General features: G+C 37.5%; 1 protein-coding gene across 1 annotated transcript in view; it reads right to left on the bottom strand.

Annotated features, from left to right (window-relative positions):
• Nucleotides 1-16,876, bottom strand: part of LOC123024287 (mitogen-activated protein kinase HOG1-like) — a 72,830-nt gene that overhangs the window by 44,736 nt on the left and 11,218 nt on the right. The window contains exons 3-8 of the mRNA XM_044431838.1: nt 12,612-12,670; nt 10,283-10,394; nt 8,971-9,000; nt 8,476-8,523; nt 7,647-7,761; nt 7,287-7,358 (exon numbers count right to left, since the gene is read on the bottom strand). Coding sequence (XP_044287773.1) covers nt 7,287-7,358; nt 7,647-7,761; nt 8,476-8,523; nt 8,971-9,000; nt 10,283-10,394; nt 12,612-12,670 — 436 coding nt within the window. The remainder of the gene's footprint in view (nt 1-7,286; nt 7,359-7,646; nt 7,762-8,475; nt 8,524-8,970; nt 9,001-10,282; nt 10,395-12,611; nt 12,671-16,876) is intronic.

Below are 16,876 nucleotides of genomic sequence, written 5' to 3'. Positions count from 1 at the left end.
TTTGCTCTAGTCAGGGCTGGAAATACTACTTATTGTCCCTCTAAGACCACAGAACAGGTACGAGGAGCAGGCTCACCCCACACAAGGAGTCAGGGTGGAATACAGCAGGCATGGAAATATAAAAGCTATCTGCCCAGTCTCTGAAAGATACATAAACTGAGAAGAAACCATTTTAAATCACTGCATATCTTTGAACTTTCTTCTTCAGTACTATTGTTTCATACATTAACTTACCTCCTGGTAATCATCCATTTACTTCATTTTTTTAAAACTTTTTACTATTAGTTCAAATGCTTTTTGCTTTATATATCATGTCAAGATCACATATGACCACTATTTTACATCAGAAGTATTCAAAACTGCCATCTGATATAAGCAAAATCTTTGTCACCATTGCTATTTTTATATGAAGATGCTGCTGTATCTCACTGTGCACTGTCATTTAATTCTACTTTCTTCACTATTCGGTGTTCTACTTTCAGTTGAGATCTGGCTGAAACTGGCTACTAACACAACAAGGTTCAATACACACATGTAAGAATTGTTATCGCAAGGCAAAAAGTTATGATCAAATAGAGCCATCAGAAACCCCATTACCTGAGAAGAGGAACCTGATTTAAAGGGATATCAAGGATAGGCAAGTGTTTTAGGTTCTTTATACGACAGACACAAACATAAATGGAAAATAGTCCTTCCAAGCACATGCCTTTTGGAATTGGTATTTATCTGTTTCTTAATAAATCAAGATATACACTGAAGACATTATAGTAGTAAATAAAATAAATGTCACCCAATTGTGAATGCAGGCTCATCCTCAGGTGTCAGTTTTCTCCTTCACCCTTAAGAAGTAGGTTCTACTACTCCCAGATTGCATATCCTGAGATTGTCATGTTTTTGTTTTCATTTTATCTCTAGTACATCTATAAGACTGAGCAAGATTGTCCTTCTCACCTGCTTCCTCCATCTAAGCTCAGCATTCCACTGAACCCAGAGTTTTATTCATGTTGATGTCACTGTCCTTTTTCACCTGATTATCCAAGAGTCATCTTGGTAGTTTTCAACTTTCATCATATTAATTTCAGAAAAAATACTAAGGAACAAACTAGATGCGATTACATTTGTTTTGTTTATATGCACTAGCTAGTTTGGCTATGAAGGTGCGTGTGTGTGGTCAAAATGGAGCATGATGAGAAGGTAATATGAGTAGAATCCATCTCCTTCCTTACTTTAACTTCCCAACACACCACTTTTTACACCACTACTTTACCAATCTGGTTCCAGTACCAGAAATGTGAACTAGTTCAGGGGAAGGTTTCAAGCAATAGGGCACAAGAAATGCAGGTTTTGCACTCAGCATTCCATGTAGTGATAAAAAATAGACTTTGGCACTAAACGCAATATGTCAATTTCTGAAGCTCACTTCCCCTCTTACTTCTGAACATCTTTTAGTCTCTATAGCATATTCAATGCAAGCCAGCCATTTTGTTGTGGATCTATTCTATATGAATTCCTATCCAAAGCACTTATACAAAAATCCATCCATGCAGAAAGATAAAATATTTAAGCTCTCACTATCCCAATGTAATTTCCCCTAATGATGGGAAAAATAGCTGCATTGTTGTTTTCAAGGTCATACCTTTATGACTTGGCCTTTATAGCACAAGGTGGGTTTAATGCTCCAAAGTAAAAATGGAGCCACTAGTAATTACTGGAATTTACTATGTTTCTCTGATAATGATTCAGAGTTCCTAAACAGAATATTTTTCCCTGTTAATTCCTTGAATTGCTAGATCTGGAAGAACATGTAGTAAAAGTTCTAACAACCCAGGTCTAGAGAATGCACTATCTTATCAGGATAGTGGACACATGGGATTCTTAATAGCATATATATTACAGTACATAGTAACAGCATGTAATAAAGAAGGCTCAATGTTTAACTAAGTTTAGTATAGCCTACAGAGAGAAAACAACAAGAAATAGGAGGAGCCATTTACATGGAGAACAGTGTAGAGGAAGAGAAGGAAAACTTCACTGTACCTAAGGAAATAAGTCAAAGAAAGAAGAGAAACTAACCAGAAAAGAGAGAGAGGCAGTTTCTAAGGTAGCAAAGCAAAAAAGCTAAAACATAAAATCTTAAGAGGCCAGGCATTACAATCAAGTTTCAAACTCACAGACTCTGAAGAGATTTTCTTCAAAAGCTCAGCCCCTGGGGTTCCAACGAGTCTCAAAATGAGCTTCAACTGATCAATATCTAACGATGGACCATAAAGGAAAATGCTGGGACAAATAAAATGACAAAAAAGAATAGAAAAGAAAGAAAAACAGCAGCAGCCCAATAAAATTAAAGGGGAAAATGTTAACCAAAGCATTTTAAGCAAGATAGCAAATCTCTTATGTATAGAACATGTATCCCATATATACCTCCTGAAAATCCTATACCCAAATTTGTTCAACAAATGGAAAAATGTACACATTACTGCAGGGACTAACCTCTGGAGATAAATGCTCACATGAACCGTTGAATATCATAAGGGCAAACTGACCCAAGACTGTAGCTCCTCTTCCACCCATTGCAGTTTCTCTGATTATGGAAGAGAAGAAGCAAAATATACTTCTGAGCAGACTGACTGCTCTATAGAATCCAGCTGCTTCTTCAGAATATCATGAATTGTGGCTTTGTCATCAATATCCTCAAGTGAGAAAAATGAAGTTAAGCTTCTGCCTAAAGAATTCAAAGAGCAGCAAAGGTGGCAGCTCTACAGTCAACACACTTTTATTTTTGGTTTTGTTCCACTCAGCTCTATAACCCAGATTCTAGTACTAACTAATGCCAGCCTTGCTAATCTAGTTCACTCACCCACCCCCATTCCAAGCCACCATCGCAATTTGGACCATTGAGTACATTTTGCAATCAGAATGCAATGGTATGTGATCTGCATAATTAGGGTTCTGTAGTGGTTAAATCAACATACTCCCATTCATTAGTAAGGTCAAGATTTAGTAACAGAAGCAGTATGGTACAGACTGCCATGCACAGGTGCTACTGACAATAAGAATTACTGTTGCGTAACTATTAGTGCCTAAATTGTGAAGCACCTTTGAAACTAATTTTGACACAGCATTAAGCTTTCTAGGTTACAACCTATTTCTTCTTCTTCAGTTGCTGCCAGAAATTATAGCTTGGGCAAGCAATGCAATAACAGAATATTTATTTTCAATCCACCCAATAAAAAAATTTAGTGACCTATATTAAAATTACATTAGACACACTCTGTGGAGGTCATCTGGGGCCTTCCCATAATATTTGGAGGGCAATTACACAAAATTTAAACCATTATATGTACTTGATTTGTACTTACAGTACATTTAAAATTGTGGAACCTGCTTCTTGTGCCTTACCATGTAGATTTGTAGACAACAGAGTTGGTATAGCATAGAGGGTAAAAGTGTGATCCAGAAAATCCAAATCTCAGCTGAGCCACAAATTAATTGGGAGCCTTCCTAGAGCTTTCCACTGTGGCCTCTGGGTTGAGAGCATGAGCTATTCCTCCCATAGTGTAGTACATAAGAAAGCTCATGAGCGAACAGGAGACTCTAAAGTTATTTCAAAGTGGGATTATTCTAGCTTTTGAAGATTAAAACCTAATCTCTTAAATTTGAAACTACCTTGAAATTGCCTTGGTGAAAAGTGGGTTCCAAGTTCTATACCTATCATTATTTCCATCCTAAACATACTAGCCCCTCCACATCTCTTAGTAAACTGATAAAACCACTGAACCTCAGACTCAATTCAAACTAATATCTTCTACAAAGATCTGTCGTCTATGCAGGCTCATCCTTAAAATAAAGGTGTCAATTCCAATGCAACTGTTGCAGTCTTAAGCCATAAGAAATACATTTGTATTTGCAGTCAGTTAAAATATTCACATAACTGAAACTATGAATTTGTATCTCACTAAATGTGAATAATAATTTATTCAAAAAAAGTTAGAAAAGTCACACTGTTCAGAAAATTTCATCTTGTTTTGGCTAGAGGTAATGCTACAACAGTCTTTTTCTAGCTGACACTATTTGAAAGTTGAGCCATATTTGAAAGTAGTGACAAAATATCCACTGTTGAAAGCCAGATTTCATTTTCAGATTTGTGTTTTCTGTGTAGATGGATGTAGGAACACTAGTCACTTCACTCTACTAGCTCTAGAAGCCATTTTCTAAAGGAAAAAAAAGTAAAATATGCTATACAGGCAGTCCCCAGGTAACAAAAATCCAAGCTAAGAACAACCCGTACTTATAAACTGCCATAAAGCCTATTAACTTTTTAAAAATCACTGCAGGAAATCATCATCACCACAGAGAGGAAGCAAAAGAGGAGCAAGGCAGGGTCTCCAAAGTACAACCACATAGAGGAAAGAAGTGAAAGGGGAGAGAGGAAGGTCTCCAAAGCAGGTCTTCCTACATCACCTATCTGAAGAGGGAAATCTCTCCAGCATTTCCTTGCTTGCAAGGAGGATGCACTGGTGAGTTTGGGTGGGATTAGCCTCTGCTGCTCTGCAAAGAGCCAAAAGAGCTTGCAGTGACTGTGTGGCTTTATAAGCCTCAGAGGCTGCAGGCCCTACCCCATTGCTTCCTCCTGTGCCTCACTGGCCCCACCTCCCTTCCTCTCCGCTGCTCCTGTTCCCCCCCACCTCCACTTCTCTGTCCAGCTCCTACCTTGCCTTTGCCAGTTCTCTGGCCACCCCTGCACGCTCTCCCAGCCTCTGCTCCTCCACTGCTCTGCCAACAGCCAAAAGAGTTCACAGTGGAAATAATCGTGGTTTTAATACTTTCACAGGAGTCCTGCACCCCTAACCCCAGCAAATGTGGCAGGCAGACAATACATGATCCAACTTACATAAAAATTCATCTTAAAGCTAAATTTCCATTTTTCTCAGGAATGTAACTCGTCCATAACTGCCCGTATAATAGAACTCTCCATATGTCAGCAGCTGACCAACACAATTAAGTAAATCTGTACATAAGCTATAACTAAGTTGATAGTTATAGTTAAGTTGATGCGCCTAACGTTATTTATTTTCATTCATTAGAGTTCTGTCCTGTGCTCCTTACCACTACACCACCCCAGCTCTCATTAACATTACACCTGTTAATACTAACAGACTTCTAACTGGATCAATAAGGAACAGTTAGATATTCTGTGAACAGGCACAAACAAGTTTTTTGCAAACACAGAACAAAAGAAAGTTGAAGGGAAAGTGTGTGCAAAGCAAAGCAAAGCAAAGCAAAGCAAAGCAAAGCAAAGCAAAAAGCATGCAGATGTCAGAAGAGAATCACATCCAAGGACTTAAGAGAATCACATTCAATATTAACATGCAGAATAGAGTCAAGACTGCCGCCACAACCAGCAGTGAGCATTCTTCACTAGCATAGAATAAGTTTGTGACAGTAATTATACACCACGGTTCAATTAGTTACACCAGTTTCTTGAGGTATTAACCTTGTCCAAAGTTAACCCATGTCCCTATTCCATAGCCACTAACTGACAGTTTAAAAAGAACAGTTAACACAAATTTGGGTCAGGGTGAAAGAAGAGAAAGTTGAAGTTTACCCATTAGTTTCTATCTTCTGTCTTATCCATACTTTGTCCACCAAAATGTCCTAAGTTTCTGAAACATTATCCAGCTACAGAAGTTAGCTTTTTACATGAATGTAAAACCACAGTGGATCAACTACCTCTGCAAATTGGATTCCAAGAGCTGAGCTTTGAGATTTGCTTTCCCAGTTCCTGGTACTGATGGTTTACATCTCTGTGTATTCATAGTATTCCTCTAGGATGTGCTTTATCATTCTTTGGGTTGTATCCAATGTTAGTCTAACTTAAGTCCCATTCATTTCAATGGGTTTACTATAAATAGAACTAACACTGGATACTACCATTTGACTGCAATTTCTCATGATTCCAATAAAGAGCATGCAGCCTAAAGAACTGATGTAATTCCCTGCTTTTGCCTTAAATGACCATCACACATGAAGCCTAGAATATTTGCAGAAAGCAAACTCACTCTTACCAAAAACATACAAAAGAGAAGTTGATACATGTAATTGAAAAATAGGTCATAGTAAAAATGATGGTAACATCCAGTTCATATTTGTGGTGTGACTATTTTGCTTTATATAGCAAGAGAAGTGTTTGTTCACATACCTCAAATTGAAAAGAAGAAAGACAACTGCAAGGATATTGAAAAAGGAGAAGATAAAGTTAACAGGAGGGAATGAAGGCAAGAGATAGGACAATAAAGTAAGACAAAATCAAGGATGTAGGCCATACATTTATTATATTATTGTTTTAACAAAACTTGCCTTAATTACTCTGGAAAGTTTTTGAAGAACATAATAAAATCATTCACATAAAAATAGCATAATGCCTTCTGCGCACTTTGTTCTTTCAAAAATTAAAGGTATAATCAATCATAGGATAAGAGTAAGTTAGAGACTGAATGCCAAAATTAATGGAGTGGAGGAGGTTTACACAAGAACTAACCTCAAGTATGTAAGGTTGTAAAAGCAGCTCCAGAAGACATGGCTTTCATTTTCAAGAGATATGTAATATTTTGAAAATGGAAGTCTTAACACAAAAGTACATTTTTATCTCAATAGAAATCTGTATGTGTATTTTATTGTTTCAGGATTATAATCCAAGTGCAATGTTCAATATAAGACTTAAACAGCTCCTTTCCAACAGATAGTATGTGCATGAACACAACACAACAGTATATCATAGCAATCTCTATGCTAAGAAATCCTGATCAAAGGGTTGCAGTAGTATCTTCAAAAGTTTTAATCCTTGAAGGAATTCTTGGATTTGATACTAAATTCCTCTCCCAATTATGTGAGCAGACTAAAATAATGACTTCATATCATGCAAAGCATTTTCAATATTCCTAACGGACCAATGGCAACTGGCATTCAGTATCTGTAGATATATATTCAGAAAGGAGGAAAAGTCATGTTTAAGAATTAAATTAAAACTGATTAATAGGTCTACCATTTATGTGTTATTATCCCCTTGTTATTATTTATTAGACCTCTATTACTTTGGGGCTCCCAAAATTATGCAGTTTGTGTCCTCATATAGCCACACTTGCAAAACTGAAAAAAGTTTGATAGGTCACCTGGTTTGCTGGCACCGGAAAACAAATCTCATAGGATATGAAGAACTGTAATTGCCTTTTATTTCCAAGAAGTGAAATGAATGTTTCAGTTTATTTTTAAATGTTGTCAAAGGATACGGTCCGTACCAGGGAAAAGTGTTCTTCCAGTCAATAGTTCAGCCATAATGCATCCCACTGACCAAATATCAACTGAGGAAAAAGGAGAGTAAGTCAGAAGCCAATAACTCCTTTTAGTTAGACAGCTTTATTCTAACTGTTAAAAACTACTCGATACAATGGGTAACATTTAGTATGGGAACATGAAAAATCAGGTATTTGTACTTTAGCAAAAAAAGAACTTCAGATTAGTTTAACAAATAGAGACACTACTGACTATAACATGTATTAGGGCAGGGTTGGACAAATCCCTTGTTGCATATTCTATTCTATGGTTAAGTGCTGTTTGTTAATCCTTACTAGACTAATGAGATGCTGCACCTGTTTGATTGTAATGCATCCAGTTCAGCATGATCTCAGGAGCTCTGTACCACCTGGTTGCTACGTAACCTGTCATCTCATCATCTGTGTGGCGCGCCAACCCAAAATCCAGAATCTGCAGAATAAGAACAGCCATAAACTGATACAATCAGTTCATCAACAAAGAAGGAGAGCAACGCTGGGCTTCACATATCTGATGAAATACAACTGTGGAAGATCTGAGACTGAACAAGAAGAAAGATTATTGAATTCTTCCAGAAACTGATTTGATAAAACATAGGTTTTGCAAGTCTAAATTTACCAAAGATTTGTGAAACATCTGTCATTTTCTAACTGCAGTTTCCAATTACAACCAAGATCAGTGGGGAAATCGACGTGCTTCCACTTGAGCTACTGAGACTAACTTCTTTACTCCTCCCTGCAGGGCTCTACAACCTCCCAGAATCTGTTCCAGAAGATCCCCATTCCCTGAGGAGCAGATAGTAAGGGTGGGTTGCAGGGTGAGAGGAAATCACCTCCCTCCGTGTTGACAGCAGTTCTATCAGCAGAATGAGCTAACTAGATTTTACCCACTAACATCACAGTCAAGATTTTCACATAAAGGGAAACTGGAAAAGAATAAATTGGAACTTTACCAAATACCTTTTGTGACAACAGTTAAACAGAAACCAATCCAATCAGAAAATATCTGACCAAGACAAAACAAACAAACTTGCTTATATAATTGCCTGCATTTTTCTGGCGATATATTTAATGTCTTAACCTACATGAATAGGAATGACCACTAGATTAACCTATAAACCATGTGTGAATACTAATCCCAATTTACCTTCAGCTCACAGTCCTCATTTACAGCTAGGTTACTAGGTTTTAAATCCTGAGAGAGAGAAAGAGAGAGAGAGGTGCCAATGTCAACATTACAAAAGTAACCAAGTTGTCTGTATTCTGAAATTTAGCACTAACAACATCTGATCTATCCCTCAGCTTCTAAAATCAATCCCCAGTTGCTATATACAATCTGATTATAATGTTGCTGAGTTCTTCAGCAACCCATGCCAAGTCTACGTATAAGCAACAAGCATCAAAAATTATCCCACCAAAATATGCCATGTGAGGAGGATACATGTTTGAAAAAGACAATGAACCCAAGCCTGTATTCTTTCCTTCAGCATTAACTGCATTTTGTAGCAATTTTATTCCATAAAATTTCTGCAGCTTTTTTACTCTATAACAATCCAATGTTTACTCTATAACAATCCAATGTTTACTCTATAAAAATCCAATGTTCCAGAGATACTTCTTTCACTGTAATAAGAATACTCACTCTGTGTATAATGTCAGCAGAATGGATATACTGCAGGATAAAAAATATTGTGACAATTAGGTTCAGTGCACTATTTACTATTTCTTTATTAAGAAAATCTACATCTTTTTTGCTCCATTTTGATAATTTAGTATTCTCAGATATTGTAATGATGTTTGAGGGAACTACAGGCTTGCTTTCAGTTTCCCGCTTTACAGGTAAAAAAGCAATTTCTAATTGAAATGTGGAATATATAATATATGCATGAAAAGCAAGAGGCATATTTTAAAATTATTAGATTCGGTCCCTCTTTGTTATCTTGAAAAGTGCTTTTGCATTTTGAGTGTACACTGTCAAACTGTCTACCAGTGAAGTGCCTAGGCATCTGATTATAAACTCATTGCAAGTTACATGATGGCATTTAAAACTACATCTAGATCTTCTAGAGATACCTTTGCTTTAAAAAATAATTTTGAACCTGATTTCTAGCAGGACTACTTGAAATTTTCAAGAAGCCAGTATGGTTCCCCACAAATATTTTTTGGCTGTTTTTTGGCCGCTGCTTCTCTGGTCTTCTGCGGCACCATCCCCCCCACCCCCACCCCCACCCCCACCCCCAATGCTTTTTGCTAGACTAACCTGTGACTGAGAGGGATCATTTGTGCGTGAGATGGTATCACTGAAGGCAAATATAACTAAGTTAGAGTGAGGGCAATGCTTTCTGGACAGGTCACATGGGTGATTCTAACCAATCATAAAACATATTTCAGGCTAGAAATGGAGAAAAGGGGCAAGAAATCATGGTGCAGACGGCCACTGCAGAAGCAGCCTCCCCAGCTATCTCTATATATCTCATGAAGCATTCTCCATTTTCCTATATAGAAGTCTGCAGAAAGGCACAGAAATGAATACAAAGATTAGCTGCTTCTGCAGTGCAATCAGCAGCATGATCTTGCCTTGTAATGTCCCCTTCCTTCCTCTTCATGAAGATTTTTGCAGTTCGTCCCCATCTAATCAACACATATGCTTTACACATCTCATAACAAAGCAACACAAAATACACAAATCTCCCCCATACAGAGAACATTAGTTTTGCTCAATAAATAAATAAAAGAGTAGAACAGATAAGTCTAATCTGATTCAAGGGAAAAGGAAAGTGCTGGCCTTTTCATTTCACTCTCAGTTCTCTAAAGGGTGATTTGTCATTTATGTCCAATGTACTAGGGATCCATCTAACCAATTCAGAACAGCAAGCATGTGTTGGTGCAATCATAAGAATATAAGTTCTCAAGATATAGATGTGCTACTAAAGCAACAGGACTGATGTGAATACCTTCAAACCACGAAGAATTTGATAGATAAGAAATTGTACATGGTCATCTGTGAGCTTCTGACATTTCACAATATTGTTGAGATCTGCTCCCATTAGATGGGTTACAAGGTAGCTAGAAAACAAAAGTTAAGCAAAAGTGTTACCTTTACATGAGATAGTTAAATAAAAACATTCCAGGGAGATAAAGAACAATTATCAGAACCACTAAAACTATTAGCACCTAATGAGTGGCATACTGGGTTGGATTCAGATGTACAATACAATGCAATTGTACACTTTTTCTCAGTTGTAAACTTCAGTAACTTTAATAGGTATTACTCCAAGGTAAATGTGTACAGGACTGCAGACTACGATAGTTGAATGAGTAATGACTAACTTATCCCACATACTTTTAACCTGCATCTGATCCACTCTATTTAAGAAACTATACCAATTTCATCTGTCACTTTTTCACAGAGGAGAACACTGCTATGGTATGGGAACTTGCACTGGAGTCTATTTGCATAGAAATTCACATGCACTCCACCCTACCCATATGCCAAGGTCATGCACAGACCAGCTCTTAAGGAAAACACAGTAAGAACCCTACATCTTTCTAGTTATGAATCCCTGAGAGCTTTAAAAATTATTATATTTATATCCCACCTTTTTTTCTTTCAAGGAACTCAAGGCAGCTTACATAATTCTCCTCCTCCTCTCAATCTTATCCTCACAACAACAGTCCTGTGAGGTAGATTGGGCTGAGAGTTTGTGAGTGGCCCAAAGTCATCCAATTAGCAACCCCACTTCAACAATTATAAAATCAATTATACTGATCTCTGCATTGATTCAGTCTTTCCACTTCTCCACAAAAGAAAGAAAGTAGATAAGGAGTAAATAGGATATATGCAGTATAAGGTGTTCTTACATATCTGTTAACAAAATTCTTCCACCTAGTCTTAAGATAGGAAGCCTGTCTCAACATGTTCTTTGAAACTATCCCAAAGAAGTCCAACTGGTTTTAAACACAACTATTTAAGGTATCATAATACAACAGCAAGTATCCACGAGTCTCCTTTGCTACAATTTAATGATTGAAGAAACCAGTCCACAGTAATTCCAAGTAACTGAAGACATTCATGTGATTGATAGAATTTTAGGATTATTCCCCTCTTTGCTCATAGGCCCTTCCAGTCTATTCAAGAACCTTGCTCAGTCTGGATTTCGTGTGTGTATGTGTGTGTATTTTGCTGCAACATATGAACTCTTTTCAAAACAATGTGTTAGCATTTCTGCTTTGAACTCACTGAACCTGCAGAAGTTTCTCATAAAGTAAAGATAGTCAACTGCAACTAAAAGTATTTGACAGCTTTAAGTTTACACAGGTAATTCAATGCACTTAATCATGGAATACTGTATGTTACAATAAGCACTGCAGTCCTGTGCGTAGTACCACTCAAACTCAACTGCAGCATCAGAAATGGATACAGAAGTGATTCAAACAAGGAAATTTCTAGAGGAAGTCCACCATCATTCCAGTAGCAGAAGCAAGAATTATTTTAACAACTTTGGACAGTGCACATTTTTGTCAAAACTGTAACCATCTAAACTTGGAAACTTAAGCTTTGCTGTGTGCCCTGGGATAAGCTGTACACTAACAGGCACAAAGTCCAGCAAAGTGCAAAAGGATGAAACAATGTTGTGATGGCATGCAGAGGAGAACCTTACTAAGGATTCCTGATCAGAAGAGCTGATAGTTGCATTTCAGAATTTTCAAATTATTACTGCATATAAATATCCTCAAAAGCTATTTAGAATCTTCTATCAGATAGATTTGTTCTGTAAAGCTGTCTCAAAATACTATTAAGACCAGGGACAACAGCTGGGTACCAGCATTCAACTGCTTCTTCTTATCACAGAGCTGCATCTTACATAGCTTATCATGTAGTTTCTTAGCATGTAGCTGTGGCAAAATAGGTATTCACATAATTTTTATATATGACCACTTGTATTACTTTCCCCCATTCCTGCATAGATAAACTACAGTATGGGCAACAGTCCTTAGCTACCTTCCTGTACTGATGAGCAAAAGGTTGTGCAACAAAAATAATTGCTTTGTGCAATAACACTTAACATACTTGTTCCTTCATATACACAATCTTATTGGCCAACGGTAATTTAAAGCTCTCTTTAAACTGAAGATTTTCAGTTTATTCCATCTGTATCATCATCATCATCATATAAAGGAATGTGCACTGAGTAACAAATGTTACAATATCAAAGCCACAACTTTTGGATTACTTTGGCAATTGCCCAAGTATTTGCAATTCAGTTTAGAAGTGTTACATACACATCATTGAATTCTTCTAACGATTTTGCAGGTGTAAACACATCTAGAAGACCAATAACCTGTGTTGGGAGAGAAAAAGTACACATAAGGAAATGCACATTATATATATAAATCTGCCTTCCTCCAAACATAAATGTATACCACATATGGGCAACCCACTGCTAGCCAGCATGGCCATCAGTCAGGGATGCTGGAAGCTGCAGTACAGTAACACTGGAGGATTAGAAGTTCCCCAGCCTTGAATGAGCACAAGGATAAGGCTGTCCAAGCCTGAGGCTTGCATGTTCCTCTCGCTTTTTCCTCCTCCAGTACAGCCCTGAGGAGATCAGAAGTTTCTACTTCTGTTTTAGATTAACTGCTGCATAGTGTTTGACTGAACGTTAAATTAGTTAATCTTATGTGTGATTAGTAAAATCAAGGCATTTTTTTAAAAAATGGTTGCAGTTGTCTTCCTGCCATTAACCACAGGAAGTTTTCTGATGGGCAGCATGCAGCAATACTAGTCAAAAGACACTGTGAAGCTGTTCTGCCTCTCCCTGCTTAATGGATTTTCTGTGATAGTGGAAAAAATGAAAGAACCCATATGAAAACATAGAAGGGCTAAAATGGAAGACAAATCTGGTATCCTCCATAAAAATTTGTAAATGAAGCAGGACTATATTGCAAAAGAATAACCTGGTCTAGAAACAACAATGGTTAAGGTGATGCACAGTCTGTTTGGTTCAGATGACATGGAAAATTGAAGCTACCACAAAACAGATCTGATAGCTTCTAAAGTCCTCCTCATAACCATGTTGGAGCATGCATTTTGCAAGCCTGAGTCTACTGTGATTTGTTCTCTACACACTAACTTATGGTTTAGTGTGGTATCTAAATTATTAATCATGCATAAAATGCAGTATAGGTGTTATATTGAAGTTTAGAAATTTACAACAGCCCAAACAGGGAAAAAACTGAATTCAGTGGGAAAAATAAGGCATCCTCAGCCTTTCTTGATTAAATGAGCTTTTATACATATGATTTGTAAATTAAATTTATGTAATTTATAGTACTGCCACCATGGTGGCTTTAAACCACTCTAGTCATAAAGATTAACCATTTCTACAAAAAACAACAAATCTTCTAACATTTGAAAATACGTGACTTCATTACTTTCCATGATATGCCAAACAGTACTTTCACAGACTCAAAGCCAGGTTTGCACAGTGCATTTGCACTTGGCTATGTTTCAGAAGCAAGCAAGTATAATTCAGACCAAGCACATCAAGAAATGCCTTTATTCTTTAATACATCCATTAAATGTCCCATATTTGGGCAAGAAAAATAACATGTATCTTCAAACTGCTGCTTGCTATTCAGAAGCTGTACCAGGATTTGCAGTAAAAATAGCTGCACATTTAAGCCTTTGTTCAAGTCAGAATGCTGAAGCCTGTATAACTAGGCTTCTTATTACACAGAAGGGATTGCAGAAATAAATAATGATGAGGTTGCTCAAGTGAGTTACATACAATAGCTCAAGTCTACCCTGATTATATTTCTACTCTCCCTCTCTGTTTCTCTTTTTACATGACAGGTTCAATTTGTGTTCTTTTTATTCTGTCTGTCTCCGTCTCCATGTCTGTCTCTCTGTCTCTCTCTCTCTCTCTCTCTCTCTCTCTCTCTCTCTCTCTCTCTCTCTCACACACACACACACACACACACACACACACACACACACACACACACACTGAAAGAAGTATCCTATTCATGTAACTGTCCTGGGGATTTCTACTGATGTGCAACATTATCATCTTTAGAATAAATATAATACCTTCTACCTTTGTAAATGCCCACTGAAATCCTGCCAAGGGAATGGGGTGGCAGAAGGGAGATGAAAGAATGATTTAGATTGGAACAAGAAATTGTTAAAAAGCATTTCCCTTTCACTCCTTTGATCCAAATCATCCCCTTGTAAAATGGATTTTCCTGTCAAAAAAAGGGTTGCCAGGATGCCACTCTACATTTGTATATAGCAGGTAATCTGGCACCAGAAACTACAAAGTTTGGTTTTGAATTACAGGCAATATAGCCATCTATTTCTTTCTAAGGGCTTTACATAGAACACAGTAAAATTACAGAAGACAGGAACAGAAGGTGATTTTTATTTTGCTTTTAACGTAAACATGCTAATACAGCTATTTTCTACCTCACCAGCATATTTTAACAGTTCAGAACAGTCTATTCCCTTACATTTAAAATAATGCAAAGAAAAATATGATCTGGGGAACACAATACCCCATCTGACAAATAAACAAATACACTAAATTCATCATTCAGATTTCTTGGTTGGTGCTAATCATATTACCTATTCCAAAGGTGAATGTATTAATATATGGAATTATTTTAAATGTAAGAATAATCTTTATTTTACAAATGTCATATTGTGGTATCAGTTCCTATATACCTGAAGCCCAAATGAAATTTCTGCTTTGATATATAACTGATCTTTCCACACCACTTCAGTTTTCTTACCTATACCTAAAAGCATAGTTCAGTAAATGGATTTTGTAGTTCCAACAGAGCAACCATTTTGCACAAAACATGGAAAACAAATGAAGCCAATACATTAGCTTTTGCAAATCCACCCTATACAATCATTCCAAGGGTTACAACATGGCTTGCAGTTTGTTGGAAGACAGGTCATTTCCTCTTCCTGTACTCTAAAAATGAATTTAGATTCTTGACAATCTCATTTTTCTTTTTAAAATAAATATACTGCTTTATCACCTGCATCTAAAGATAATCTGCATGGGTGCAGATAGATATGTATTGTGGGTAGCCAAACTGAGGCTTAGGAGTCACACAAGGCACTCTGAGTTTATACGGAGGCTCACTGCTCACCACTTGCCACTCGCTGTGTGGTGCCGCCACCCATGGGCACCTATTTGCAGCTCTCAAACATCTGACATTTACTGGATACGGGTCTTCCACTGAGCAAGTCTGGCTACCCCAATATATAGGCAAATTTCACATAAGGCTCAAAAACTAAAGGGGCCTTTGTGCATGGTTCTTGTGATCACAGGTACAAGCAGGGCTTCTCTCCAATGTGCTGTTTCTTTGCATTCTCCATATGCCCAACCTATTGCAAGATTTGAGGGTAGCTTCTTGACATAATTCAAGATCTTCTCCCTCTCCCCCCCCCCCCCCCCCACACACACACCATGAATTCTGACTAGTCCTCCACTGTCAGCAGTCATACCTTAAGGAAGAATCCCAGGCATGTTTAGATAGAAAATGTCCTACAATTCCCAGCATTCCCTAGTCAGTGCTGCTGGGAAGTGCATGAGCATGTTTTCTCTAAATATGCCTAGGACTGCACTTTATCTCCCAAATGTTTTTTCTACCTAGGTAGAATCCCCAGCCAACCAAAATTGAATTTACCTGTCTGGACCCTATCTTAAGATATTAAGCGACTGTCCCTCCCTCCCTCCTCAGCATGACATTCAGTAACACCTATATAAGTCTTTGACAGAAATCAGTCAAGACCTCTGGCCTATGCAGATTATGTTGTAACTTTGTGGAGGCTACACAACATACATATTACAGAATCACAAATACAGGCATTCCTTCACACCACCACTGAAAGCCCTCAGGCCGTGCAATAGTCAAGAGTTAAAACAAGAATAAAATAGAAGATAAAAATTGAAAAAGTTGCAATGCAGTAAATTATAAAAAGCATAAAACATAAGAAGAGGGTGAGCATAACCTTAGTATCCCCACTGCAAAAGTACACTGGAACACACACAGTTTTTACCTGGTATTCTAACAGCAGCAGAGAGGAGATCAGCCAAATCTCTCAGGGTAGAATTACAACCCTGCCCACAGAAGCACCAGTCCTACCAGTGTCTGTGGTGGGACATGAAGCAGGGGCTTCATCAGACCTGAATAAACTAGCATAATCATATGGGAAAAGATATTTGAACTAAGTGAACTTCTTGCCAAAAGCAAGAATATTGTTCAATGGTCTTTTCTACCCCAGAGATCAGTTAACAACCGCCAGGTTTCAATAAATTCAGTACTTTTACCACTATCTGCATAATAACGCAACCTGGTAATGTTGAGAGAGAGTATATGATTTAGAAACAAGACGTAGAATAGCAAGTGTTACGACTCAAACAGGTGACAGTCTACACACACAGTCATATCTGCACAATTGGCCTTATTTTATACAGGGAAATTAGGAGACAGTTTCATAAGTCAGCAACTTTGTTCTTTTCACCCCTCTG

This window comes from Varanus komodoensis, unplaced genomic scaffold, assembly GCF_004798865.1.
Source record: "Varanus komodoensis strain SLA01 unplaced genomic scaffold, ASM479886v1 scaffold1, whole genome shotgun sequence".
NCBI classification, from domain to species: Eukaryota; Metazoa; Chordata; class Lepidosauria; order Squamata; family Varanidae; genus Varanus; species Varanus komodoensis.
The sequence above is the reverse complement of the archived record's forward strand: the minus strand, read 5'-3'. Positions and strand labels throughout refer to the sequence as shown.